Source organism: Grammomys surdaster, unplaced genomic scaffold (assembly GCF_004785775.1).
Source record: "Grammomys surdaster isolate TR1022 unplaced genomic scaffold, NIH_TR_1.0 310, whole genome shotgun sequence".
Classification (NCBI taxonomy): domain Eukaryota; kingdom Metazoa; phylum Chordata; class Mammalia; order Rodentia; family Muridae; genus Grammomys; species Grammomys surdaster.
In genome coordinates this window covers 2,271,196-2,298,782 of record NW_021604729.1, presented here as the reverse complement: position 1 = coordinate 2,298,782, position 27,587 = coordinate 2,271,196, and the positions used below count along the sequence as shown (strand labels likewise).

Genomic DNA, 27,587 nt, shown 5'->3' with positions numbered 1-27,587 from the left:
GGAAAAGAAAGAAAAGAAAAAATGTGTTTATTGTTGATCATGAATGCCCCGACTCGTGTGTTTAGGTCAGAGAACAACTAACAGGAATCCTTTGTCTCAACCTTGTGAGTCTTAGGAATCGAACTCACATAGTTAGGTTCAGCGGCAGGCACTTTTACCCGCTGTTTCATAGTACAGGCTGTCTTTCTAATTTCTAACTCTGCAAGCCAGCTCAAACCGGTCCGGAGCTTATCAAGGTAGGTAGGTCTCCTTCCTGTCAGTTTCGGTCCCCACATGTCTCCGCCCACCAGGAAGGAGGTTTCTGGCTCTCCTCGGCACCCGTCCACCCTGCCTCCACGTGACACAAACAGACAGGGCACTTCCGCTTCCCCTCCGCTCTCCTCACTCAGTGTCTACTCCCCCCCGTCCCCGGGTCCCCCGCCCGGTGAGTTAGCGAGAGCCGGGAGGGCGGCGTCGCGGGCGGAGTCGCCCCGGGCTGACCCTTGCGGTCTTCCTTCTTGTCACCGCAGGTCCCCGCGAAAGCGGAGGTGGGCGCCATGGCGGAGCTGACGGCTCTGGAGAGCCTCATCGAGATGGGCTTTCCCAGAGGACGCGCGTAAGAGAGCCTCCCCCTAGCCCGTGGTGGGAGGCCGCGGGCTTGCCCGGCCTGACTGTCACCATGGCTGGTGGGCGCTATTCATGGTGTTTCTGCCCCCAGGGAGAAGGCTCTGGCCCTCACAGGGAACCAGGGCATCGAGGCTGCGATGGACTGGTGAGCGACCGGCACGGGTGGCGGAAGTTTGGGGCCCGCTGGGAAAGGCGGCCTCAACCTAATCTCTGTCAACTTTCTCTGCCCAGGCTTATGGAGCATGAAGACGACCCCGATGTGGACGAGCCTCTAGAGACTCCCGTCAGCCATATCCTGGGACGAGAACCCACGTCCTCAGAGCAAGTTGTCCATGAAGGTCCTGACTGGGAGACATCTTGTGATTCTAGATGTCTTGTAAGGGCCTGAGAAAACCAGAATGATTTTATTATAAATAATAATACTGTTGCTTGTTTGTAGGATCTGGGTCTGCTGCTGGAGAAAGCAAACCCATTTTGACTGAAGAGGAGAGACAAGAACAAACTAAGAGGTAACTGGCAAGTTCATTTTGTGTGTGTGTTTTGTTTGGAGTCTGCCTAACTCTTGCCCAGACTGAACTCCAGATCCTTCTGCCTCTGCCTCCAGAGTGCTGGGATTACAAGGCCCTCACCACTATGCCCTGCATTATTTTTTGAGACAGGGTCTAGCTGTGTACCTTAGGTTGGCCTGGAACCCAGTATACGGCCTAGGCTAAGTTCAAAGCCACATTCTTCTAGTGCTGGGATTACAGGCCTGGGCCACCATAGCTAGCCCATTGACTAATTTTCCTAAGGGTCATGGGTCATTTTCCTTCCTCTCAAATACAAACACAAGTCTGATCATAGGACCTGGCCTTTCCAGTTTACGGGTGTGGGGGCAGTCACCAGGAAACATCTCCTGAAGCTCAAGACTGGTCTCTAACTCCTGTGTGACTGCAGAGTCCCCTGAAATCCCAACTCTCTTGCCTCTACTTTGCAAATGCAAATGCAGGGATTATAGGTATGCACCACTATGCCTGGCTCTCATCTGCCCTTTTTTAAAAAACAAAAAAACTACAAGGCTCCATGCATGAACAAGGCCCCATGCATGATGTATGTGCTCTACCATTGAGCTACACTTTATTTTTCCCCCTTTGGTTTTGGTTTTGTTTTGTTTTTCTCTCTATCCCTGGCTGTCCTGGAACTGGCTCTGTAGACCAGGCTGGCCTCAAATTCAAGAGATCTACCTGTCTCTGCCTTCTGAATGCTGAGATTAAAGGCGTGCACTGCTACCACCTAGTTTGTCCTCTTTACATTACTGTTTTGGTTTTGTTTCTTTTTATCTGTTTTGGAGAACATATCCCTTATTTTGTCAATTCCTCTGTTTAAACTCGCCTTCCATGTCCGGCTTCAGCTCTCTCTTCTCTGCAAAACAGAATGTTGGAACTTGTGGCGCAGAAGCAGCGGGAACGTGAGGAACGAGAGGAGCGAGAAGCTTTAGAACGAGAAAAGCAGCGGAGGAGACAAGGGCAAGAGCTGTCAGTTGCACGACAGAAACTGCAGGAAGATGAGATGCGCCGGGCTGCTGAGGAGCGCAGGAGGGAAAAGGCTGAGGAGTTAGCTGCCAGGTCTGAATACTCACCGATCGCTGATTGAGAAAGAAATGAAGACCTGCCTTGTCCACGTCTGACCTATTTACCTCCTGTCTCTATTCTAGACAAAGGGTTCGAGAGAAAATTGAAAGGGACAAAGCAGAGCGAGCCAAGAAGGTGGGTGATTAGAGAGTCGGGTATAGCCGGGCGGTGGTGGCGCACGCCTTTAATCCCAGCACTTGGGAGGCAGAGGCAGGCGGATTTCTGAGTTCGAGGCCAGCCTGGTCTACAGAGTGAGTTCCAGGACAGCCAGGACTACACAGAGAAACCCTGTCTCGAAAAACCGAAGGGAAAAAACAAACAAACATGTGCTTAGCATGATATTTTTGAGGCATAGTTTTACTCTGTAGCCCAGACTAGTCTCAGACTTGTGGCATTCTCCTGCCTCTCAGCCTTCCAAGTACTATAAAAGCTGTGAGCTGTGTGGTTTTTTTTTTTTCCGTGTGCTGGAGATTGAATCTTTACATATGCTAGTGTTTCATTTTGTCTTTCAGTATGGTGGTAGTGTGGGTTCTCGGTCATCCCCACCAGCAACAGATCCAGGTCCTGTTCCTTCTTCTCCCAGCCAGGAGCCCCCTACTAAGCGGGAGTATGACCAGTGTCGCATACAGGTACTGTTTTCAAGTGACTGTCTTGCTTCTAGAACCCAATGTTGGCTTATATAAAGTGCCCAGCCCTGAGCTGTTGATGCTTAAGTCCCCTTTGCCAAATCTCTCCCTTCTTTGTACATGGCTTGAAATCCTATCTCCGCTACTCTTTGGAGAGATCAAATTTCACCTGCCTGTCTTATTTAAATCCTTGCTTCATTCTTACTAAGGAGTTTTAGGTTTGTTACGCAGCTGTTTTCATGATACAGTACTTAAAATGATTTTTAAAAGTAATTCTGTCTTGCCTTGTGAGGTAGCTGGGGGTACTTTATCATCACCTTCTGAAGTAAAGCATGAGTGGTTGTTCATCAGGTCCTTTAAATAGTATTTGTACTAGTTCAGATGCTTCAAGGATAGCAGGGCCAGCTGTAGTACCTTCTTTCCTTTCTTGGGCACTTCTGACAGGGTTTTGGTATGTAGACTGGGCTGGTCTTGAACTTTGAGCTATCCCTGCCTCTGCCTGAGTGCTAGGATTTACAGGCACGTACCACCACTCCACACTTTTATTCTTGTGGACTGGGTCCTTCTGTACAGCCCGGAGTTCACTGTGAAGATCAAGCTGACCTCTAACTTCTGGTGATCCCCCTTCCGGTTTCTTCTGTGTGCTGTGATTATAGGCATTGCCATTAACCGGCCTCATCCTGGTTATTCAGAGTTCTGTTTTAAGACAGGGTCTTGTGTACTTGATGCCTGCCTTGAATTTGTTCTTTCACCCCTGGATGGAGCTTTGTGTAAATCAGGCTCGTCTTGAAATCTTCCTGTGCTGGGCAGTGGTGGCACATGCCTTTAATCCTAGCACTTGGGAGGCAGAGGCAGGCGGATTTCTGAGTTCGAGGCCAGCCTGATCTACAGAGTGAGTTCCAGGACAGCCAGGGCTACACAGAGAAACCCTGTCTCAAAAAAACAAACCAGAAAAAAGAAATCTTCCTGTGCTGCACCCCTAAGTGCTGAGGCTATCCGCATGAGCCACCCCATACCTAAGTTTCAGTGCTCCTCACAGTACTGCATCGCTCTTGCCTTCTAGGTTAGGCTGCCTGATGGGACTTCACTGACCCAAACGTTCCGGGCCCGGGAACAGCTGGCAGCTGTGAGGCTCTATGTGGAGCTTCATCGTGGGGAGGAGCCTGGACAGGACCAAGACCCTGTGCAATTGCTCAGTGGCTTCCCAAGACGGGCTTTCTCAGAGGCAGACATGGAACGGCCTCTGCAGGAACTGGGTATGTTGTGTGAGACCTCAGGGCTTAAAGGAATGAGGGGCGATTGGGATGGGTAGGGATGGGTAGTCAACTGGGATAGAAGGATTTTAATGAAATTTTGAGACCCTAAACCTAAGGTATCCTTGTAATTCAAACTCTTTCTTCCATCTTTAGGACTCGTGCCTTCTGCTGTCCTCATTGTGGCCAAGAAGTGTCCCAGCTGAGGGTCCTTCATCCTACCACCTCTTTCTGACCTCTTCATCTTTGATAAAGCACTGACATTTCCTTCCTAATAAATAGACCCTTTGAGTTCTGTATATGCCTGGTTCCTTCCTGAATGACTGAGAAGGGCAACATGAGAAGATAAAGGGAGAGCAGTTAAAGTAGGACCTCTTTTTCATCTTCAGGTTGCTCTAGGATTTATTAGCTGCTTGGTAGTGGGCGATATTTACATGGCACCTTTTGTTCATAATTATGAGGTGGCATATGAGGGTTTTTATTTGTTTTGAGACAGACTATGTAGCCTTGTCCATTCTGGAATTATATAGACCAGGCTGACCGTCAAACTCAGATCCAGTACTCACATTAGGCAACTTCTACATTAGGCAGTTCCAGGGAATCTGATGCCCTATTTGCCTTCTGGGTACTAGGTATGCACATAGTACACACAAATACCTACAAGCACTCACATTAAGAAGAAAAAAAAAAAAAACTTAAAAAGTGTTTGAGGGGCTGGAGAGATTGGCTCAGTGCTGTTGTTCTTGTGAGGACCTGAGGTCAATTCTCTATACCCACATGATGGCTCATAACCATTTGTAACTCCAATTCCAGAAGCTAACACCTGACTCTCATGGGCACATGGTACACATTTATGCATGCAAGCAAAACATACACATAAATGCATCATTAAAAATAATCTTAGGGCCAGGCCGTGGTGGCCCACACGCCTTTAATCCCAGCACTTGGGAGGCAGAGGCAGGCGGATTTCTGAGTTTGAGGCCAGCCTGGTCTACAGAGTGAGATCCAGGATAACCAGGACTACACAGAGAAACCCTGTCTTGAAAAACCAAACCCCCCCCCCAAAAAAAAAAAAATCTTAGGGTGGGTCCTGGTGGTGCACACCTTTTTTATTTTTTCGAGACAGGGTTTCTCTGTGTAGCTCTTGCTGTCCTGGAACTCCCTCTGTAGACCAGGCTGGCCTCAAACTCAGAAATCCGCCTGCCTCTGCCTCCCAAGTGCTGGGATTAAAGGCGTGTGCCACCACCGCCCGGCGGTGCACACCTTTAGTGTCCTCACTCAGGAGGCAGAGGCAGGTGGATTTCTTGAGTGGTGGATCCTGGCTTGAAAAGTGTTTTGAGTACTGCATACATATCATACTTTTTGCCACAGTATTGGGGACTGAACCCAGGGCTTGAAACTTGTTGAGAAAGCACTTAGCTGTATACCTCTACTTTTTCATGTAGGGTCTTAACTATTTCTCAGGCTGCCCTTCAACTTCTGCTGTTTCTGCTTGGCCTTTTGCTGGGATTACAAGTCCCATAATCAAAAGTGCTTTACATATATATACTAAGATATAAAGGCTGTTGTGATCAGATTTAGTATTACATTAGATCAGACTGGCAAATTACAGGGTGTTGTCCAAACTGACATTGGTAGCAAATATAAGAACCTGTATGCCCACTTGGGAAGCCTAGGTCAAGGTAGTTTTGTTTTGTTGAGAAAGGACCTCTCCATAGTCCTACCTGTCCTAGAACTCGGAGATCTACCTGCCTCCTCTTGAGAGCTGGGATTAAAGGTGTGTTTCTCCATTCTCTGCTTATGTTGCTCCATGTCTCAAGACCTTATCTGCCAGACTTGTGGAGTTTTTTCCTCTAACCTAGTGTCTTGTCAAATCTCTGCTGACTTGTCCTTATTTTGGGTGGCAGAGAAGAGGCCACAATTCAGCCATTAACAACACCCCTGTAAAGAAAGTAAATGGGCCAACCTGTGGTGGTACATGCCTTTAATCCTGGCACACAGGTAGCAGAGGCAGGCCAGCCAAGGTTACACAGACACCTTGCTATGTACACAGGGTAAATATGAGCTGACACCAGCAGCTGAAACAAACTCCAGTGTTCACTTCTGGGTTTGCACCACAGAAACATTAAGTTTTATGAGACACTCATGTATCCCAAACTCACTTTGGACCTGCTATGCAGCCATATACTTTTTGAAATTTTGATTTGTTTTTTTCCTCCTGTTTTTTTTTAGACTGGGACTCAATGTATAGCCCTGGCTGTCCTGGAACTTTCTGTGGTGACTAGGCCTCTGCCTCCCAAGAGCTGGAATTAAAAAGGTGTATACTACGATGCTGGACCCTGCTTGTGGTCTGCTTCTGCTGCTGCTGCTTCCCAGTGCTGGAATTACCAGCATACCATTTCTAAGTTATGGGGAATCAAACTTGCAATTTCGTGTATGTTAGCTGACTATTCAACAGGTGAGTCCTATCTCTAGCTACAAATTGTTTCAGTTGCAATTGCTTGAAAGTTACAAGTTATAGAATAGATTAATGAAGCTAGGAGTAGTAGTAGCACAAGCCTGTAATCCTAGCATTTGAGAGGCTGAGATGGGATGACTACTTCAAGTTTAAAGCCACTTTGGGCTACACAGATGTGCCCTTGCCCCTTGAACAGGCCTGAGAGACCCTGTTTACCACAACAGACCAAGTGATAAGATCTAGGTGGAGTTACCCACCTTGGCTGCACGGAACTTAGAACAACTGCCCCTGGGCTTGCCTTGGGACATCTCCTGCCGAGACCTCGACCAAGAACGGATTATCCCACCCATCTTCAGCTGAAACAAGGACGGATTCAAGCGGGGCTTTCCCCCTTAAATTGAGAGCTGAACATTAAAGCATTGAGCCTTGATCAAAGAACTTTGTCTTGGCTTCTTCTCTTTTTGCCCTGTGTCTCCCTTTTGTTCCCAGCCCCCTTTCAGGTGAACCTGGTTGATTGGTGGCTGCAGGCGGCTACACACAGACACAAAAAAGAACCTTCAATGAAAAATGTGTTTTCACATACATAGATCCACATGTATATGTATATGGGCTAGAAGTGGCTTAGCGATGAGTAATGTTTATTAGCATGCCCAAGGTGTTGGGGCTTAATCCTCAGTAACAAACCAAGAAAAGGTTTGTGACCTGGTTAATCTCTGTAGTTTCAGCTATGATTTCTTTCTTTTTTTTTTTTGGTTTTTCAAGACAGAGTTTCTCTGTGTAGCCCTGGCTGTCCTGGAACTCACTCTGTAGACCAGGCTAGCCTCGAACTCTCAAACTCAGAAATCCACCTGCCTCTGCCTCCCAAGTGCTGGGATTAAAGGTGTGTGCCACCACCGCCCGGCTCAGCTATAATTTCTTTGCTTGACTTTTGTGTGCCACCAGGCCTGCTTCCATGGTTGGTACTCTCAGTGACATTTCCAAAAAATACTGTAACTGGATTCAGACACTGAAAGCATAATGTTATACTGAAAAGTTGGGGGATGAGGGCCCACTCTATTAATGTACGGCTAAGCCCATGGAGGTCAGATGAACAGAAGTCAGGTTCCAGGGGTTGGATTTAGGTCTTCAGGCTTAGTTTAAGGTGTCTTTACCCACAGCCATTCACAGCGCACTTTGCGAGGAATGGTAGGAATTTTGTGGTAGGATCTCAACTCTAGTCCAGGACAGCCTGAAATATACTTTATAGCTTTGAATACATTAAAATTCTGACTCAGACTCCAAGTGCTGAGACTGAGGCAGAAGCTACCCCATATTGCTGCATTTTTTTCAGCTGTCTTTTTTACCCATTTGGAGGTAGTTTCTTTTCGTTTTTTTGTTTGTTTTTTCAAGACAGGCTTTCACTGTGTAAGCTTAGCTGTCCTGGAACTCCCTTAATACACCAGGCTAGCCTTGAGCTCACAGATATCTGCCTGCCTCTGCCTCCTGAGTGCTAGGATTAAAGACATGCACCACCACTGCCTCCTGGCTAGTTATGACCTTTAATGGACAGACTGAGACGTTGGTTTGTTACTTTTTGAGGCCAGGTTTCACTCCCTTGGCAGGTCTGGAATGTACTATGCAGACCAAGCTGGCCTCACAGATATCTGCCTGCTTGCTTCTGTCTCCCAAGTGTGAGGCTAAAGATGTGCAATATCCATACTCAGCTCAAAGAGGTTTTGTATCATGTAGTTGTATTTGGTTTTTTGTTTGTTTTTTGAGGTAGGGTTTCTCTGTGTAGTCCTGGCTGTCCTGGAACTCACTCTGTAGACCAGGCTGGTCTCGAACTCAGAAATCTGCCTGCCCCTGCCTCCCAAATGCTGGGATTAAAGGCGTGCGCCACCACTGCCCATTGTAGTTGTTATTTACTTATTTATTTCCTTTTGAGGTGGTCTCATTGTGTAGGAGCCCAGGCTTGTCTTGAACTTGCTATCTTCTCCCCCCCCCCCCTTTTTTTTTTCTTTTGAGATAGGGTTTCTCAGTGTATCCTTGGCTGTCCTGGAATTCTGTTCTGTAGACCAGGCTAGCCTTGAACTCAGAAATCCACTTGCTTATGTCTCCACCTCTGAGTGCTGGGATTAAAGGAGTGTGCCACCACCACTAGGCTAAAATTGCTATCTTCTTACCTCACCTTCCGGAGCACTGAAATTATAAGTGTGTGTCATGCTATGTTTGAACTATCGATCTGGATTGACATGCAGTTCCAGTAATAGTCAGCTTCTCTTAAGAGCCTTGAACCAAAGTAAAAAGTAACTAGAGGCATTGAAACAGTCAACAGACCCTTCTCCAACTTTGCTTAAAGGACAGAAGTTCTGGGGCTGGAGAGATGGCTCAGCGGTTAAGAGCACTACATTGTTGGTATTCACTCCAAACCTGATATTCAAGGACTACTCTAATTTGAAGACTATGACTTGGAAGTGGGCATGAGATTTCACTCTTTTATCCACAGGACTTGCTGTCTCAAAGAAAAGAAAAGTTTGGCTAGGTAAGATGGCTTCAATGGGTGAAAGCGCTTTTGCCTACACACCAGATAGGGTATAAGTAGAGATGGTTTTCCCAAAGTGTTCTGTGACTTCCGACTTTCACTTTTTATTCACTCAACACACACACACAGACAAAAACAGACTTTAGGAAAAAGTCTTTTACCGACAGTTGCAGAAACAAACTTAGATCACGTGACCCATTTTGACTAGTCAGAAAACGTATTGGATTTAAGAATTCCCCAGGGAGAGGGTACCATGCAACTGCCTAGGTCTTCCGTGCCCACTGCGCTGACCCTCACAGCTCTCTAAGCATTAGATGTCCAGCTGTGAAATCCACTTAATGGATGAACTGCATTTATTAGTTCCTTTGGTTTCACCCTGTCACCGGATGTGCTCATTAAACGCGTTCCCCCAACCGCAGCTCCTTGTGCCTTGGAGAGAGTCCTGGTGTGTCACCTGAATCTCGACTCCACGTCCGGAGCACCAAGAAAGGCGCCTTACAAGTTACCGCGACCATGGGCGAGCTCTGGTGTCACGCTGATCTGCCGTCCCCGCTAACTGTCCAGTTTCTCCTCCAGGCCACATTTTCCTTTGTGGCCGCGGCGTCCTTCAGGGTAGCCATCACCAGTTCCTTGGTCCTGATCGCTTCCTCCCTGCGCCCCGAGTCTCTCTCCGGCATCTCCTGCGGGCAAGAAGGATGTTTGCATTCTGGGCCAAAAGACAGGGGCTCTCCCCACGCACACCCACCTCGGGGAGTCCGGTTGTTTCTACCTGCAGCATTGACTGCTTCTGTAGTTCTCCTGGGGTCACAAGAGCAAACAGAATAGAACCCACGCCAGCTCCTGCGCCTAACACTGCAACTACTACCAGTGCTTTACGAGCCGCCTCCATGGTAGACTACACTACAAACGAGGCGCCCTCCTCTTCCTCCCGCAGCCTAGAAGGGAGCCATGACATCTCACTGCTCCCTATGTGGGCTAGAGCGACCAAGAGGCAGGGAGGGGCTGGGCCTAAAATCATAGAGAAACAGCTGGGCTAGAGAGGGCTGGTCCTGAGAAGTGTTTCAACTTTTGCTGCACGAATAGGTAACACACACACATACACACACACACACACACACACACACACGCACACATCTCACAACTGTCTGAAACTCCAGTTTTAGGAGATCTGACACTCTCATACAGACATACGTGCAAGCAAACCCAATGCACATTAAAAAAAAAAAAACAAAGAGCGCTAAGTACCATTGCCTTCAAAGAGTGCATGGTTGCTATGGATATTACACTTGCTAGTTTTTTCTGAGAGGTGATAGTGCATGCCTTGGAAGGCAGAGGCAGTTGAATCAGTGAGTTCAGGGCTAGCCTGGTCTATAGAATTCCAGGACAGCTAGGGTTACACAAAGAAACCCTGTCCCGACAAAGAAACCAAACCAAAAAAATCATTGCCAGTTTTCTTTATTCTCTTTCTTTCCTTTTTTTTTTTTTTTTGTTTGTTTGTTTTTCGAGACAGGGTTTCTCTGTGTGTAGCCCTGGCCATCCTGGAACTATTCTGTAGACCAGGCTGGCCTCGAACTCAGAAATCCGCCTGTCTCTGCCTCCCAAGTGCTGGGTTAAAGGCATGTGCCACCACTGCCAAGGCTGTTTGTTTTGAGACTGGGTTTCAGAGTTTTTCTGTGTAGCCGTGGCTGTCCTGGTATTCACTTTGTAGACCAGGCTGGCCTCAGACTCAGAGATCTGCCCACCTCTGCTTCTCTAGTGATACAATTGAAGGGGAGTACCACCAACACCTGACTGATATGTAGACTATTTTAAAGAATTCAGCTGCCAGGCAGTACTTGGGAGGCTTAGAGAGATAGATCTCTTGAGTTCAAGACCAGCCTGGTCTACAGAGTGAATTACAGGATAGTCAGAGATACTCAGTGAAACACTGTCTTGAAAAACAACAACCAACAAACCACCGAGTTCTTGGCAGGCTAGGAGAGAAAACTCAGTGGTTAAGAGCACTGGTTTGATTCCCATCACCCTCATGGTGCCTCACAACCGTCTGTAATTCCTGTCCCAAGAGATCCAATGTCTTTTTCTGGTCTCCATGGCAGGTGACATACATGCAGGCAAAACACCTATATTCATAAAAATAAATACATTTAAAATAATAAAAAGGGTCCCTGGCAAATAGCAAAAGCCATATAATTTTTTTTTCTTTTTGGTTTTTCGAGGCAGGGTTTCTCTGTATAGCCCTGGCTGTCCTGGACCTCACTCTGTAGAACAGGCTGGCCTCAAACTCAGAAATCTGTCTGCCTCTGCCTCACAAGTGCTGGGATTAAAGGTGTGCACCACTGCTGCCTGGCTTTTAAATATTCATTTAATAACACACAAATAGGCCCAGGAATGGAAAGATAACTCAGCTGTTGAGAGTACTAGCTGCTCTTCCACAGGATCTGGGTTCAATTCTCAGCAACCACATGCCAGCTGTTTGTAACTCACTCCAGATCTAGAACTTTTGATATCCTCACACAGACATTCATACAGGGAAAATACCAATAAACATTACATATATTTAAAACAACAACAACAAAAACCCAAACCAAATCCACTTGAGAAAACCAGTAAACAAGGAGTTAGGAAATCCGTGACCACAGCTCTTTATTTATAGGGCTTTAATCCAGATGCCCTTGTCTCCTACCTTGAATGCTATCCCCAGTGTCTCAGGGAGTAAACAGAATCAAAGCTCTGTCTCTCCTCTTTGGCTTCTCCCTCCCATGGAAGGCCCATAATCTCCCAGCATGTCATCATCCTTTCCTCAGCAGTGATTAAGAGGCCCTCTCCAAAGAAGATTAAAGCACAGTCTGTGTGGGCACTGGGCACAGGTACCACCTGGAATCCAACTATCTACACTCTTAGAAAGTCACTGTCATGGCCCTTGTGCCAGGGAGTAGCAAGGATGGACCTTGGTCTGGAAATAGCCCAGACTCTTCATGGCATCCAGAAAGTCCCCAGTTGGTCAATCCTCTTTCAAAACACAGAGAAGGGACTGGCACATATGAAGGCCATCAGGATGTTGAGGTGAGTATTACTATATCGTGTCCCGGGACAGGCTTATCTTTGAATTGTTTCCAACACCCATGCTGTACTCATGCAGGTGTCTCAAAAGCCCCGGTTGCCCTCTATTGTGATAGAGGCCTCAGAGGGGAATGAGGAAGACCAGGAAGATCACCAGTGGCCACATGAGGAGTTGCTGGTGCTCACTGATGGTGAAGAAGAAGATGTGGAAGCTTTCTTCCAGGATCAAAGTGAAGAGCCAGGTGAAAGTGGTGGCTTATTCATTCAGGCTGTTGACATCTAGGTATTTTAGACTCACAGTAGATGTCCAGGAATGTTAGAAATAGGCGGTGTGGTGTGGTTTAGGAATAAGGTGCATAATAGCATGCACAGAACCCTGGGTTCCATTCCTAATACTGCATAAGTACTGCACACACACACACACACATTCACACTCACTGGGTGAGGGAAATCCAGGCAGTTGATATCATTGATGAACACTAGTGGACAATTAGGATGTTTTGTGTTTTTTTTTTTTTCAAAGAAATCTCACTATGTAATTCAAACAGTTCTCAAACTAAAGATCTTCCTGCTTCAGCCTTCCAAACTGTGGGATTACAAGCCTCTAACACCATGCCTGACTTATTTGTTTTCTTGTACTTTTATTTAAGCACTGAAGAGAGAGCCTAGAGAGGTACTGTTCTGCTTCACTATATTTCCAGTCTTTTTAATTGCATTCATTAAGTTATTTGCGACAGGCTCACCCTCAGACTCACCTGGAGCTCACTGTGTAACCCAGGCTGGCCTTGAACTCATGTAATCTTTTGTTTCAGCCTCTGAGTATCTGAGATTATTACAAACCTGAGCCACAGGCTCTGGACCCTTTCTGGTTTAGAGGGCCATTCTGATCTTGGAATGAGTGATATATCTTTAAAAAATTTTTTTAGGGAGTGATGATAGTGCATGCTTTTAATCCAAAGACTCAAGAGGAAGAGGTAGGTTCTAATCCTGATGCGGACCTCGGGACTTGTACTACTCAGAATTTCAATGGGCCATTGGCAAGGACATCAAACAGCTAGAGATTGGCATCACTAATCTGGAAAAATCCCCTCATCTGCTTTTCCTTCAGCAAAGGGGGCTCTGTGCTGCCCTCAAGAAGGAATGCTGTTTTTATACTGACCACACTGGGGTAGTTAGAGATAGTATGGCCAAGATCAGAGAGAGATTAGAATGGTGAAAGAAACAGTGAGAACAAGAAAAACTAGTTCTCTGCCTCTCCTTGGCTTGCTACTCCTTCTCCCTTCCATCCTGGGTCCGGTGGTCAGTCCTCTTCTCCTTTTGGGTTTCAGCCCTTGGGCCTTCCTTTTAAAGACTTATGGTCTTGGTAAAGCAACAAATTGACTCCTTGGCATCTAAGCCCCTACAAGTACATTATCATAGACTTGATTTGGCTGATAGAGGCTTGGCTGAGCCTTGCGATGACATAACTCCTTTAGGAGCTGCATAGAGGTAGGGAGGTCTCTGAGTTTGAGGCCAGTCTGGTCTACAGATGGAGTTCTAGAACAGCTAGGGCTACACAGAAAAACCCTGTCTTGGAAAAAGAACTGTTTTTAAACATAGCTGGGTATGGTGGCTTCTGCCTTTAATCCAGACTCTTGGGAGGCAAGGCAGGTCTCTGTGCGTTTGAGGCTAGACTGGTCTACATAGTGAGAATGTATCTCCAAAATTTAAACGTATTGTTTATTATTTTATGTTATTTATTTATTTATCCTCGAGACAGGGTTTCTCTGTGTAGCCCTGGCTATCCTGGAACTCACTCTGTAGACCAGGCTGGCCTTGAACTCAGAAATCTGCCTGCCTCTGCCTCAAAAGTGCTGGAATTAAAGGTGTGCGCCATAGTATTTTTTATTTACTTGTGAGAATGGGTGTACCTGCACCATAGTGTGTCAGAGGATAACTTGTGGGAACTTGCTCTCTCATTCTACCTTGTGGGATCTGGACACTAAACTCATTGCCAGTGATCTTACCTGTGGAGTGATACTCTTTCTGCTACTTGTTTGCTTGGTTTTTGTTTTCCTGTTTGTACTGTTGAGGATTGAACCCAGGGCTTTAAAACATTTTTTAAAATGTGTGTGTAGCTGGGCTGATGGTGGTACACACTTTTAATCTCAGCAGTTTGAGGCAGAGGCAGGATCTCTGTGAGTTTCCACACAGTGAGAAACAACCAGAGCTATACATTGAGGCCCTGTGTCAAAAAACCAAAAAGAAAAAAAAAATGTATACCTTTGGATGTCAGAGGACAACCGTGGGTCTTAGGGATAAACGTCCTTATACTTGGCTCACTTGATCTTTTGCTGGCTGAGCCATTTTACCAGCCCCACAAACCAAGGCCTTTTGCATGTTAGGTAACCTATCAGCCACTGAGCTTCACCCATGGCCTTAATTTGCTTTTGTTCCTTTGCTTTCTGGAGACAGGTTTAATTATTTATCTTGTTTGGCTTGTGTCTTCCTGTTGTCTAATAATATTTTAATGGTTCATTACTGGGGAAGGAAGATGATGATGTAATTACCCTCTATCTATCTGGAGGTAATTAACATTTTGGACGTGAATAGACAGACAGCTGTATGTTGCTATAAATTTTTTTTTTTTGAGCATTTATTATGCACCAGTCACAGGGCACTTTTACCTTAGAGGTTTTCAGAACAACTCAATTAAGGTGACAATTTCTCTTTTTAAATGAGAAACCAGAGCTGGAGAGATGGCTCAGTAGGTAGTGCTTGCTCAGATCCCTGGTATCCATACAAACACCAGTTGGGCATGACAGCTTACCAGCAATCACAGTTCACTCTAGAGGCAGAGATCCCTGGAGTAAGCAAGATACCTAGTTAGACTAGCTGAATAGACAAGCTCGGGGTTCAGAGATACCTTGCCTCCATACATCAAGTGAGAGCAATTGAGGAAAATACTTGATGTCAATCTTTGGCCTCCATACCTACAGGCATTCTTCAGTACATATATACAGAAACTACCAACCCTACTCCTGCAAGCTGGGCCTGGATTTTATAGAAATCTGACTAGTTCCAGTACTGCGTTAGAGGTAGAATATCAAGGTAGAATAAAAGTCTTGTCTCACACACAGTGAGGCTCAGCAGTTCTAAGAGAACTTGCTACACCTTTGAGGGCCCTAGATTTGTATCCTATCACTCATGTGGTACTTCACAACCATCTGTAACTCCAGTTCTAGGCGATCAGATTCTAAAACTGATCCAGGCATGCATACAGCAAACATTTACACACACTGAAATAAACAAATCTTTAAAACATTTATCTGGGTTGGGCATGGTAGCCAGCATGACCTGTTACACGTTGAATTAAAGGCCAATCAGGATTACATGGAGAGACCTTGCCTCAAATTAATTAAACAAGACACAGAATATCAAGAATATTTAACATTCATAGACTAATTCTTCTCCCAGGTTGGGCGTGGATCCCACAGGACCCCACATCTCCTTTAAGAACATTTAACCCTGGATTTGGCTGGGGTCAAGAACAAGACGAAGATGCGGCCTGGATTCCTGAGGATACAGAGGGTCAAGAAACTCCCAATCTCTGTCCTCTTTGGGACCCAACAGAGTCCTGCATCTATAGAACCCGATTTATGGAATATTCCCATTTCCCACCTCCGAGTGCTTTTGGGGGTAAGTGTTGCTTTTCTCCTTCAGTTCCATCTCCATTGTTGTGTTTTCAAAGCTCTTCGGTCTACTCTAGGCTGCAGGACATCAGTGCTGTGGTCGGATTGAGCCCAACCATTAATGTCAGGTCTCCCTAACCCCAGCCATGTAACCCAGTTTCACCCTTAGGCTCCAGATTTATGAACCAGGACACAAACTGTGCAAACCTGGACTCCATTCTCAACTGCTAGCTATTCTTGCAATGGCAAAATTCCAACTCTGTGCTTGAAAACGGAATGCAATCTCAGATTTAACTGAATGTCCTTAAAGGGCTTAAGGTCTATACCCAGCCCAGCCGTTGTACTGTTTACTCCAAGCAGGGTAGCTTAACAGGAGGGCCCATGAATCCTCAGGGAAACTACCCTTAGCCAACAGTATTCTTAGATAGCTGGAAGGAACCTAAGCATACTAGGGCTCCTAGATTCTGAACAGGTTGACAAAGGCCTCCTTGTATGTTTATGTGGGTCCCGCCCCAGGAGACAAGCACACTTCTAGAACATCCACAGGGTGGGTGGCTGTAGGCCTGTGCAGAATTGAGATGTTTTACTCCCAATATACTCAGTGGGAAATGTGTCTACTGCCAGTTTAAATGACAGGCAGCTTGTGTGGAAGGGTACATGCTACCCCAGGTTAGTTCTGGGGTTACACTTTGGGCCTTTTACCATGTAAGTCAAATACAGGCTTAAGATGCCTAAGATTTCCATTTTTTTTTTTTTTTGAGACAGGGTTTCTCTGTGTAGCCCTGGCTGTCCTGGAACTCACTCTGCAGACCAGGCTTGCCTTGAACTCAGGAAATCCGCTGGTCTATGCCTCCTAAGTGCTGGGATTAAAGGCGTGCGCCACCACTGCCCGGTGATTCCCATGCTTTTAATATCACACCTCCTATACTCATAAAGGCTTTCGTATCCCCACCACCCGGGCTCACGTTTGGCACACTCCTTGGGAAGCAGGAAACCTAAAGTCCTCCACAAGATCCACCAGAGATCTTTAGTGACTAGTCATCCGCACTCCCAACATGTGCTCTACAAATTCCGAGTCGCAGGAAAAAAAGGACGCGCATACAGGGTCCTTAGGGTTTCCAAACTTTATTGGCTCAATAATAAACAGCAAAGAAAATGTTGACTATCAGTCCGGGGGCGTCATGTAGACCTGAAAAAAAAAAAAAAAGAGTTGAGTAATCCAGAGGGGACTGCCGGATCTAGCTACATTTCTGTACGGAGGTGTTCCGGCGTCTGAGGATAGAACCCGCGAATGGGAGGCCGCAAGTACCGAAGACATGACGCCGAGAGGACCGGAACCCTTTATTCTACCTCCGTACATTACGGGGAACGGGACCGCACGCCCGGTCCCCGCCAAGAAAAGGAGGATCTACAAAGTTAGGCCTAGTAACTCCCAAATGCCCACGCATATAAATAAAGAAGAACGACTTACGTGAAAGCCACCCTTAGAAAGACCCTAAGGAGCGCGGAACAACCTTATATAGGCCTGGTATCCGCCTCTGAGCTACGATTGGTCCGGGGGCATCAGAGGGTGGGGTTTTCTGTGTGTGGCGGAACCTGTGAGTGGAGCGGAAGTGCGGCTCCGGGAGCGAGCCTCCGAGTGTAGCAATGGGACCTCCGGGAGGAAAGATCAATCGTCCCCGGACGGTAACTGGACTGTGGGAGTGGGAACTGGGCCTTTTTTTCTCTTCGCTTCTCAGGGTTTTCTTCTCCGGAAACAGGATCACTTGGGGGTTGGGGTTGTTAGGCGCGGAGGATCCCGGGTGGGTGTGCACAACCTTACATTGATGCGCATCTTTTTTATCTGCAGGAGTTGAAAAAGAAGTTGTTCAAGCGCCGCAGGGTACTAAGCAGGGATCGGCGACGGAAGCGCCAGGTGGTCGGGGCTGTGATAGACGAAGGGCTGATTACAAGGCACCACCTCAAGAAGCGGGCGTGAGTACGGAATTATTTCCCCTCCGGTTAGTCACTTGTACCCACTTCCTACCTATCTTCAGAGTAGCCCAAAGCTCTCCAATTTTATTGTTATCTTTCACGTTTGTGCAGGAATTAGTTGACAGTCATTAGTTCCCAAACTGTATCCTCTTCCAATACCATTGGTCACAGGGTTTTGTTATTGCGATTGTTGTTTGGTTTTTTGTTTGGTTTTGATTTTTCAAGCAGGTTCCTTTGTAGCCTTGGCTGTTCTGGAACTCTGTGTTGACCAGGTTGGTCTTAAACTTGGAGATCCACTTGCCTCTGCCTCCCGAGTGCTGAGATTTAAAGTCCTGCACCACCACCACCCAGCTGCTCACAGGATTTTTTAGGCTTGGATTCTCCTAAAAGACTAAGGAAGGTTGTCTCCAACCCTACAAATAGTTATCAACATTAAGATATATTTTTGAAATAAAGGCACACTATTAAGTTACTGGCTTAATACTATTGAGGTACATATTGAAATCAAGTAAACTGTTAAAAATCTCTTAAGTATTAGAGTTCACTGAGGATATTCGAGCCTGTTAAGTAATTTGAATCCAGAGACCATACAAAACTAAACAAACTGGGCATGATGCTTCCTGCTTTTAAATTCCAGTACCAGGAGACTGAGACAGAAAGGTTGCCTGTTGGCTAGCCTGGCCTGCAGAGTGAGACCTTTTCTCAACCAACCAACCCAAAAGACAGATAACCTTTTCTTAGCTGAGGTCACTTTTGAGGCTTAGGTTGGTACAAATTAACCTGGATATTATTGTTGTTCTCTGTTGCTCAGGTCCAGTGCTCGTGCCAACATCACGCTGTCTGGGAAGAAGCGCAGGAAACTCTTGCAGCAGATCCGACTTGCCCAGAAAGAAAAAGCAGCCATGGAAGGTAAATCAGGGGCACAGAGGTTCCACAAAAAGAAGTCTGGATTTTACCTGGGTTTTATCTTTAATGCTTCCTTTTTCTTTTCCTTTGGATCAGTGGAAGTCCCTTCCAAGTCAACCAGGACTAGTCAGCCACAGCCCAAACGACAAAAGAAGATAAAAGCTCCCCAGGATGTAGATATGGAGGATCTTGGAGATGAGAGCTAAAGTTCCTACATCTTCTACCAGAAGATTCTCAACAGCACCTAGAAGGATTTGGAGGACTTTGGAAAAAAATATTACCATACTTCATTCTCCCAGACACCTCTTCTATGATGGACCATTGACCTCCCCTGGAGGTATATATTAGGAAGGAAGAGACACAGAGACACTGGAGAGGGCCCTCTCTAGCAGTTAGCTTGTTTTATAATAAAGCTTTAGTGCTTTAACTACCATGTGTGATGAAGTGTGGCGCCATATAGAAAGTCCTTTGAGTGTGGGTGGAGACACTTCCGAAGCAGGACACATTGTGTGCAACAAAGGCCACAAGAAACTAGGTAGTGAAGGGCATGGTGGTACTTGGGAGGCAGAGGCAGGTGGATTTCTGAGTTGGAGGCCAGCCTGGTCTACAGAGTGAGTTCCAGGACAGCCAGGGCTACACAGAGAAACCCTGTCTCAAAAAACCAAAACAAACAAACAAACAAAAAAAAGATGGAGGCTGATGATGTAGGTCAGGAGTCAGGGCACTTGACCCCAGCCTAACAACCTGAGCTCCATCCCTGTTACCCTAACAGTGAAGGAGAGCTGACACTCCAGTGTCGTCTTCTAGCCTCCACACTCATTGTGGCAAGCATGGCCCCCGTACACACAGTAAATGTCAAAACAATAAATTAGACACAGGCTTGCCACAGTTAATTTTTTATTGCTTCTCAATTAAGTATCCACAACAGACAACTATAGTTTGAGCCCTTTGCTCAAAGTATGTGTACAGTATGTGCATTGTGCATCCTAGGTGTTTTCAGAGGCCACAAGAGGCTGTTGGATTCCCCTGGAACTGGAGTTATAGATAGTTGCAAACTGCAATGTGGGTGCTGGGAACTGAGCCTGGGATTTCTGAGAGCACCAAGTTTTCTAACCACTGAGCTATCTCTCCCACCCCCACAGACAATTTCTTATTTTATTTTACTTTATTTTTGAGACAGGTTTTTTCTGTAGCCTTGGCTGTCCTGCAATACTCTCTATAAACCAAGCTGGCCTCAAACTCATAGAGATCCACCTACCTGTTTCAAATGCTGGGAGTGAATGTGTATAATACCATTGGTCTTAAACTTTTTTTTTTTTTTAAGATTCATCTTACTGTTATGAATATTTTGCCTTCCTGGATGCATGTGCACCATATGCCCATGGAGACTAGAATAGGTCATCAGAACCCCTGGAATTGGAATTATAGACAGTTGTGAACTAGCTACCCTAAGGGTACTGGGATTGAACCCCAGTCCTCTACAAGAACAGCAAGTGCTCTTAACTGGTGAGCCATCTTTCCATCTCCAGACTGCTTTTATTTAAAGTCACACAGCTCACAACCACTGGTAACTCCAGCTCCAGGAATTCTGATGACCTAGACTGAGGGCACCTGCACTCAAAGTGCATGTATACACACTCAGGCATGCTCATATACATATAATTTAGAAATAATAAAAACAAGCTGAGGTGTGGTAGTGCACTCCTTTAATCCCGGCGTTGGGGAAGTGGAAGCAAAGGCAGGCAGATTTCTGACTTGAAGGCCAGCCTGGTCTACAGAATGAGTTCCAGGATAGCCAGGGCTAAACAGAAACCCTGTCTTGGATAAAAACAAAAATGAAAGGATAAAAAGAAATAAAATTTTTAAAAAATCTTTAACATTTACTAGATGTTTGCTATATACGTTTTTAGTTCATTAACCATACAACTATACCATACCCTTGGACTAACTAATATCATAGCATCTTGGCAAGACACAGAAATGCCTGTTTACCTCAAACTGATAAAATAATGATTCCATCTAAGTCCAGGTTGGTGAATCAACGTATTTTTTTGGTTGCCTTGGTTTTTTTTTTTGTTTTTTGTTTTTGTTTTTGTTTTTTTTTGAGACAGTGTTTCTCTTGTGTAACCCTGGCTATCCTGGAACTCGCTGTGTAGATTAGATTGGTCTCCAAGTTAGGGAGATCCACTGCCTCTGCCACCACCCAGCTATATTTACTGTTTTTGTCCATGTAACAAGAGTATGGGTGACGCTTGGCCAGTTACATCACAAAAAATGTGCACCCGCCGGGCAGTGGTGACACACGCCTTTAATCCCAGCACTTGGGAGGCAGAGGCAGGTGAATTTCTGAGTTCGAGGCTAGTCTGGTCTACAGAGTGAGTTCCAGGACAGCCAGGGCTATACAGAGAAACCCTGTCTCGAAATACCAAAAAAAAAAAAAAAAAAAAAAAAAGCTGTACCCTAGCATGAGTGGTGACTCAGGAAAGTTTAATCATTCCAGTTAACTCTAGTTAGCTTTTCACCTAAATATTCTAGTAGTTCCCAAGACTACATGTAACTGGGCAAGATTATATATACTGCTAAGGTTGGGAGTCATAGTGGTGGATGGTGGCTAGAATCATCTCAGGCCAGTGGCTGATGACTAGCACACACTTTCTATAAGGGAGTATTGATAGGATCTCATGGGGGTAGTCTTAGATTCTCTGATTCAAGATAGCAGTGATCATGTCAGTTCTACTACAATGTACCTATCTCACAAGTATGTAAACAAGATAGAAAAAATAAATGTTTCAATGTCTATTTGTATTTTGACTTTGACTGCATGTATGCATGTATGTGTGCCTAGTGCTGTGGAGCCAAGAAGAGGGCAGCCAGTTCCCTGGAACTCTGATTTAGAAATGGTTGTGAGCCATCATATGAGTGGGTCCTTTGGAAGAGCAGCCACAGAGCCATCTCTCTAGCTCTTTTAGACTGTATCTTGTTATTCAGAGGGATTTCTGTATTCAGAATTCTATCAAGAAATCTATGCTGGGTGTGGTGGGACACTGGCTTACTCCCAGCACTCAGCAGGCAGAGGCTGGTGGATCTTAAGTTGGAGGCCAGCCTGGTCTACAGAGTTCCAGGACAGCTAGGGCCACACAGATACAAAATACAAAACAAACTTTGCATAAGTTACTTAAAGTAACTTATAATATGTGAGGCAGAAAAGTCATGGTCATTTTACAGATGAGGAAACAGGCTCCAGGCAGCTATGCCACTTGTTCAGAGTTTATTATATTGTCAACAGTGGCAGATAAATCCAAACCCAAATGGGCTCCCTTAGATTGTAAAGTCTTTATGGGCAAGAAGCCAGGAAAATGGTAAACACCTAGTTTCAGTTACTCTGGAGGCTGAGGGAGGAAGATTCGCACTTGAGCCAAGAAGAGCCTGGGAAGTTTTACTCCAAAACAAAAGCAAAAGCTAGGTGTGGTGGCATACCTAGCACCTGAGACATAGAGGCAAGGAGAACCAGGAGTTTAAATTCATGAGACTTTATCTCTACAAGCAAATAACAAGCAGGCAAACGAAAAAGAGAAACAGGCTGTACTTTTAAATTTTGTTTTCGAAAAAAAAATGCAAGAGACAGTCTCATCATGTAAGCCCTGGCTGGCCTGGATCTTGGATAGTAGACCAGGTTGGACTCTAGTGCGCGGAATACAAGGTGTGAGTCCTAACTGTCGGATCCATGAGTTGCACGTTTATACTTCGATGTTAGAAAAAAATTAGATTGCACTGTAAATTTCCTGGAAGCTTTCATATGCCCATGAAGCCCCGGAGTATTGGGGAGATGGTTGCGCAGAGAGCAAGCCTGTTACTCGCTGTGACCGATGCAACGCGGAACCAAAGTACTAGGGCTCCAGACTTAGCCGGACTGATTTTCCTGAGAGGCGGGGTCGCTGGTTAGTGTCGCGTTTCCAGTCAGCACGCATGCGTCGCCTGTGCTTCGCCGCTCCCGCCTCAGGCTCCGGGTAGGGCTCCGGGATGTCCGCGTTGTGCGACCCTCCCGGGGCCCCAGGGCCACCCGGGCCTGCCCCCGCCACCCACGGTCCCGCGCCTCTCAGGTAGTCAGAGCCCCTGGTATCTCCCCTCATCGCGCGGCACCGCGCCGATGCCCAGCCTTCTCTACAGAAAGCTGGATCTTACCTTGAGAACCCGCGTCAGGGTTCTCAGAGATTCTGGTCGCGTCTTCCCGGAACTCAGGGACCGCCTCACTAAAAACTCTGGACTGCAATGCTTGCTCTGCCCTGGACGTAGTTCTGCCCTCTTCCGAGATCTCAGTGTCTTCTTAGGCCGGCCTTGCTTTGCCCGCCGTTGGGGACTTCAGCACTCCTGAGAACCCAGCCTCTTTGCCCTTTTTACCCTGAAGAGGCTCAGACTACATGGAGAGTGTCTTGGGAACCAAGGCTCGGAGCCTCAATATTTGTCCTAGCCTTTCATTTGCATACGGCCCTCTATTTGAGGTGCCTTTTTATTTTTGATCAGAGGGATGATACAGAACCTTATTTACCTAGAGAATGTGGTTGTGTTTGACAGAAAAGACAGTAGTAAGAGGAAAGGGGTTTTACTTTCTTAGCATAGCCTTCTGAGACTCTAAGACAGAGCTTATATATTTGGGGAGGGGGAGAATTGAAAGGCTTATATTCTGTGCCCTGGGGGAATTACCCCCCACCCCCCACCCACATTCTGGACACATTCAAGGCGTTTAATTCAATGGGAGTGTGACTAGGATTCTCTCCATCCCTCCATTCCTTCCTTTTTTGAGACAGGGTCTCTATGGATAGACACAGCTGTCTCAGAATTCATTATGTATACTAGGTTAGCCTTGAACTCAGATTTGTCTGTGTTGGAATTGAAGGCCTGTGCCACCAGTTAAGGCCGAATTCTTGTACAGTATGGAAAACCATACATTTGGGAGGGAGAGCTTTTAGAAATGTTACGATTTTCTGTCTATTGAGTGATTTCAGGGAGCTTGTGCTGTAGAGGGGGGCTGGGAAGATGTTAAAGCAGGTATAGAATCTCAATATATTTAATTATTCAACATTTTTCCATTGAGTACTTCCCATATACCAGCACCTTAGCAGAAGGGAACTTTGTTTTAGGAGCTTAGAAATGGCTCCTGCCTCTTTGGAATATTCATACTGATTTCTTAACTTTCATTTCTTTGTCTGTAAAATGGGATCATACTAGTCTAATCATATTGTTGTCAGGACTGAAAAAGTACTGGTTAAGTACTTAAAAGTGGGGTGGGGATGTAGCTTAGGGATAGTTCCTAGTGTGTCTAAAGGCCTGGGTTTTATACCTAGTACTGAAAAAGAAAAAAGAACGTGGATATTTGAAAAATAATCTACTATTTATATAATTATTGTTACTGGCAGAAAAATAGCATTTCTTGAATGACCAAGGTGAACCAGGAGCGGGTATGCTTCTAAACCTTTATAAATTCTTATGAGGGATGTATTACCCTATTATTACATAAAAATAAACCAAAGATCATGGAAGGAATATAACTTCCTTAATATCTCCCAGTGTTCTGATTCGCTTTTTTTGTTTTTTTTTTTTTGTTTTGCTTCCTTATAGTGCTCAGGAGCTGTCCCAAGAAATCAAGGCTTTCCTGACCGGTGTAGACCCTATTCTGGGCCACCAGCTCTCAGCCCGTGAACACGCTCGATGTGGTCTTCTCCTGCTCCGTTCTTTGCCACCTGCTCGGGCTGCTGTGTTGGACCACTTGAGAGGTGTTTTTGATGAGAGTGTCCGGGCCCACCTAGCTGCCCTAGAAGAAAGTCCTGTGGCTGGTCCACCTCACCTCCGTCCACCTCCACCATCCCATGTCCCTGCTGGTGGACCTGGTTTAGAGGATGTGGTGCATGAAGTGCAGCAGGTGCTGTGTGAGTTTATCCGGGCCAACCCAAAGGCCTGGGCACCTGTGATTAGTGCTTGGTCCATTGACCTCATGGGACAGTTGAGCAGCACATATTCAGGTCAGCATCAGCGTGTTCCCCATGCCACTGGCTCTCTCAATGAACTGCTGCAGCTGTGGATGGGCTGCAGGGCCACTCGCACATTAATGGACATCTATGTGCAGTGCCTCTCAGCTCTCATTGGTAGCTGCCCAGATGCATGTGTGGATGCCTTGCTAGACACTTCTGTCCAGCATTCCCCACACTTTGACTGGGTTGTGGCCCACATTGGCTCTTCTTTTCCTGGCACCATCATCTCCCGAGTCCTCTCTTGTGGCCTTAAGGACTTCTGTGTCCATAGTGGGGCTGGAGGAGGAACTAGTGCTTGTGGTGGAAGCTCTTCTCAAACCTCCTCTGCAGACCCCTTCCCTGGATCTCCTGCCCTCCCTGGGGAAAAACGGGTACCCAAGATTGCCTCAGTTGTAGGCATCCTAGGGCACCTGGCTTCCCGCCATGGAGACAGCATCCGGAGGGAACTGTTGCGCATGTTTCATGATAGCTTGGCAGGGGGTACTGGGGGCCGGAATGGGGAGCCCTCTCTTCAGGCCACAGTTCCCTTCCTACTGCAGCTGGCAGTCATGTCACCAGCTTTGCTAGGCACAGTATCTGGAGAACTTGTGGACTGCCTCAAGCCCCCAGCAGTGCTAAGCCAGCTGCAACAACACCTGCAGGGGTTCCCCAGAGAAGAGCTAGACAACATGCTAAACCTGGCTGTGCATCTGGTGAGCCAGGCCTCTGGGACTGGTGCCTACCGCCTGCTGCAGTTCTTAGTGGACACAGCTATGCCTGCTTCAGTTATTACTACCCAGGGCCTGGCTGTGCCAGACACGGTAAGAGAGGCCTGTGACCGGCTGATCCAGCTGCTTTTGCTACATCTACAAAAACTGGTTCATCATCGGGGAGGGTCTCCTGGAGAAGGGGTGCTGGGCCCACCCCCACCTCCTCGTCCAGTGCCCTTTCTTGATGCATTACGAAACCATGTTGGAGAGCTCTGTGGAGAGACATTACGGCTAGAACGGAAGCGCTTCCTCTGGCAGCACCAGCTCCTGGGCCTACTGTCTGTCTATACTCGACCTAGCTGTGGACCTGAGGCCTTGGGCCATCTACTGAGCAGAGCCAGAAGCCCTGAAGAGTTGAGTTTGGCAACCCAGCTATACGCAGGGCTAGTGGTTAGTCTCTCTGGCCTTCTTCCCCTGGCCTTCCGAAGCTGCCTGGCTCGAGTACATGCAGGGACTTTACAGTCTCCATTCACAGCCCGGTTTCTGCGCAATTTGGCCTTGTTGGTGGGGTGGGAGCAGCAGGGTGGTGAGGGCCCTTCAGCCTTAGGGGCCCGGTTTGGGGAGTCTGCCTCAGCCCACCTGTCTGATCTTGCTCCTCTCCTACTACACCCAGAGGAGGAAGTAGCTGAAGCTGCTGCCTCCCTCCTTGCAATATGTCCCTTTCCTTCAGAAGCCCTGTCCCCTTCTCAACTTTTGGGACTAGTGAGAGCCGGAGTACACCGCTTCTTTGCTTCTCTAAGGCTGCATGGCCCTCCTGGTGTGGCTTCAGCCTCCCAGCTTCTTACCCGACTTTCTCAGACTTCGCCAGCTGGGCTCAAGGCTGTCCTACAGCTGCTAGTTGAGGGAGCCTTACATCGCGGCAACACAGAACTGTTTGGAGGGGAAATGGATGGAGACAATGATACTCTCTCAATTGTCTCAACCCCCTTGGCTTCTGCCTCTTTGTTGGACATTAACCGAAGGCATACTGCAGCTGTGCCGGGTCCTGGAGGGATCTGGTCAGTTTTCCACGCTGGAGTCATTGGCCGTGGCTTAAAGCCACCTAAAATTGTTCAATCTCGAAACCATCAGGAAGTGATCTATAACACCCAGAGCCTCGTTAGCCTCCTAGTGCACTGCTGCAGCGCATCTGGGGGCAGTGAGCGTGAGGGTTGCTGGGGGGCTCCCACCCTGAGCCCAGAGGCAGCCAAAGCAGTTGCAGTGACCTTAGTGGAGAGCGTGTGTCCTGATGCAGCTGGTGCTGAGCTGGCCTGGCCCCCAGAGGATCATGCACGAGCCACCGTGGAGCGGGATCTCCGCATTGGTAGGCGCTTCCGGGAACAACCTCTGCTGTTTGAGCTTTTGAAGCTGGTAGCAGCTGCTCCCCCAGCCCTGTGCTACTGCTCCGTGCTGCTGCGAGGGCTGCTGGCTGCCCTCTTGAGCCATTGGGAAGCCTCTCGACACCCTGATACAACCCACTCCCCCTGGCATCTGGAGGCATCCTGCATCCTGGTGGCTGTCATGGCTGAGGGAAGCCTCTTGCCACCAGCCCTGGGTAATATGCACGAAGTATTTAGCCAACTGGCACCTTTTGAAGTGCGTCTGTTGCTGCTTAGTGTCTGGGGTTTTCTTCGGGAGCATGGGCCCTTGCCCCAGAAGTTCATCTTCCAGTCTGAGCGTGGCCGCTTCATCCGGGACTTTTCTAGGGAGGGTGGAGGTGAAGGAGGACCACATCTGTCTGTGTTGCATAGTGTCCTCCACCGCAACATTGATCGCCTGGGGCTCTTCTCTGGCCGTTTTCAAGCACCTCCACCATCCACTCTGCTTCGGCAGGGGACTTGACCTTTTTTCTACAAGTTGTGTGAGGTTAAACTTAGAGAAGAGACTAAGATGCTACAGAAGGGTGGAGGCTTCTAAGTCTGTACGTAATGAGCGGTGTCACTTTTTTCAAACCCCACCATTTTTTCTAAATAAAATTTGCGGAGTTGAGACAAACAGTCCAGTGTTTCTATGACTCAGAAATTTGCCAAAATCCTGAGAACACAGAGGCCGAGGCGTCAAGCCACGCCTTGTTCCTAATATAAAACGCGCTCGACCAATGGAATAGACGTCCGGCCGCGCTCTGAACGAGCCAATCGGAAGGCCGGA

The 27,587-nt window shown here is 47.0% G+C and overlaps 4 protein-coding genes and 1 non-coding gene across 5 annotated transcripts; 3 read left to right on the top strand and 2 right to left on the bottom strand.

Moving 5' to 3' along the window:
- Nucleotides 1-394: 394 nt before the first annotated feature.
- Ubxn1 (UBX domain protein 1) lies at nucleotides 395-4,394 on the top strand. The gene is made up of 10 exons (XM_028777505.1): nucleotides 395-424; nucleotides 510-595; nucleotides 698-751; nucleotides 838-944; nucleotides 1,046-1,115; nucleotides 2,019-2,210; nucleotides 2,300-2,351; nucleotides 2,729-2,845; nucleotides 3,906-4,098; nucleotides 4,252-4,394. Exons 2-10 carry the CDS (start codon nucleotides 537-539, stop codon nucleotides 4,299-4,301), a joined length of 894 nt encoding a protein of 297 aa, XP_028633338.1. The 5' UTR covers nucleotides 395-424; nucleotides 510-536; the 3' UTR covers nucleotides 4,302-4,394.
- A 4,759-nt stretch (nucleotides 4,395-9,153) lies between these two features.
- On the bottom strand, nucleotides 9,154-10,076 carry LOC114629507 (ubiquinol-cytochrome-c reductase complex assembly factor 3). The gene is made up of 2 exons (XM_028777553.1): nucleotides 9,844-10,076; nucleotides 9,154-9,754 (listed from the first exon to the last, which is right to left on the bottom strand). Exons 1-2 carry the CDS (start codon nucleotides 9,961-9,963, stop codon nucleotides 9,605-9,607), a joined length of 270 nt encoding a protein of 89 aa, XP_028633386.1. The 5' UTR covers nucleotides 9,964-10,076; the 3' UTR covers nucleotides 9,154-9,604.
- A 6,987-nt stretch (nucleotides 10,077-17,063) lies between these two features.
- Nucleotides 17,064-17,211, bottom strand: LOC114629526. The gene has a single exon (XR_003712682.1). It is a non-coding gene; the product is annotated as a small nucleolar RNA SNORA57 (small nucleolar RNA).
- Nucleotides 17,212-17,394: 183 nt separating this feature from the next.
- CUNH11orf98 (chromosome unknown C11orf98 homolog) lies at nucleotides 17,395-19,116 on the top strand. The gene is made up of 4 exons (XM_028777523.1): nucleotides 17,395-17,491; nucleotides 17,655-17,779; nucleotides 18,591-18,688; nucleotides 18,782-19,116. Exons 1-4 carry the CDS (start codon nucleotides 17,453-17,455, stop codon nucleotides 18,889-18,891), a joined length of 372 nt encoding a protein of 123 aa, XP_028633356.1. The 5' UTR covers nucleotides 17,395-17,452; the 3' UTR covers nucleotides 18,892-19,116.
- A 3,507-nt stretch (nucleotides 19,117-22,623) lies between these two features.
- Ints5 (integrator complex subunit 5) lies at nucleotides 22,624-27,436 on the top strand. Its single transcript, XM_028777502.1, has 2 exons — nucleotides 22,624-22,785; nucleotides 24,302-27,436. Exons 1-2 carry the CDS (start codon nucleotides 22,706-22,708, stop codon nucleotides 27,279-27,281), a joined length of 3,060 nt encoding a protein of 1,019 aa, XP_028633335.1. The 5' UTR covers nucleotides 22,624-22,705; the 3' UTR covers nucleotides 27,282-27,436.
- The last annotated feature ends 151 nt before the right edge of the window (nucleotides 27,437-27,587 follow it).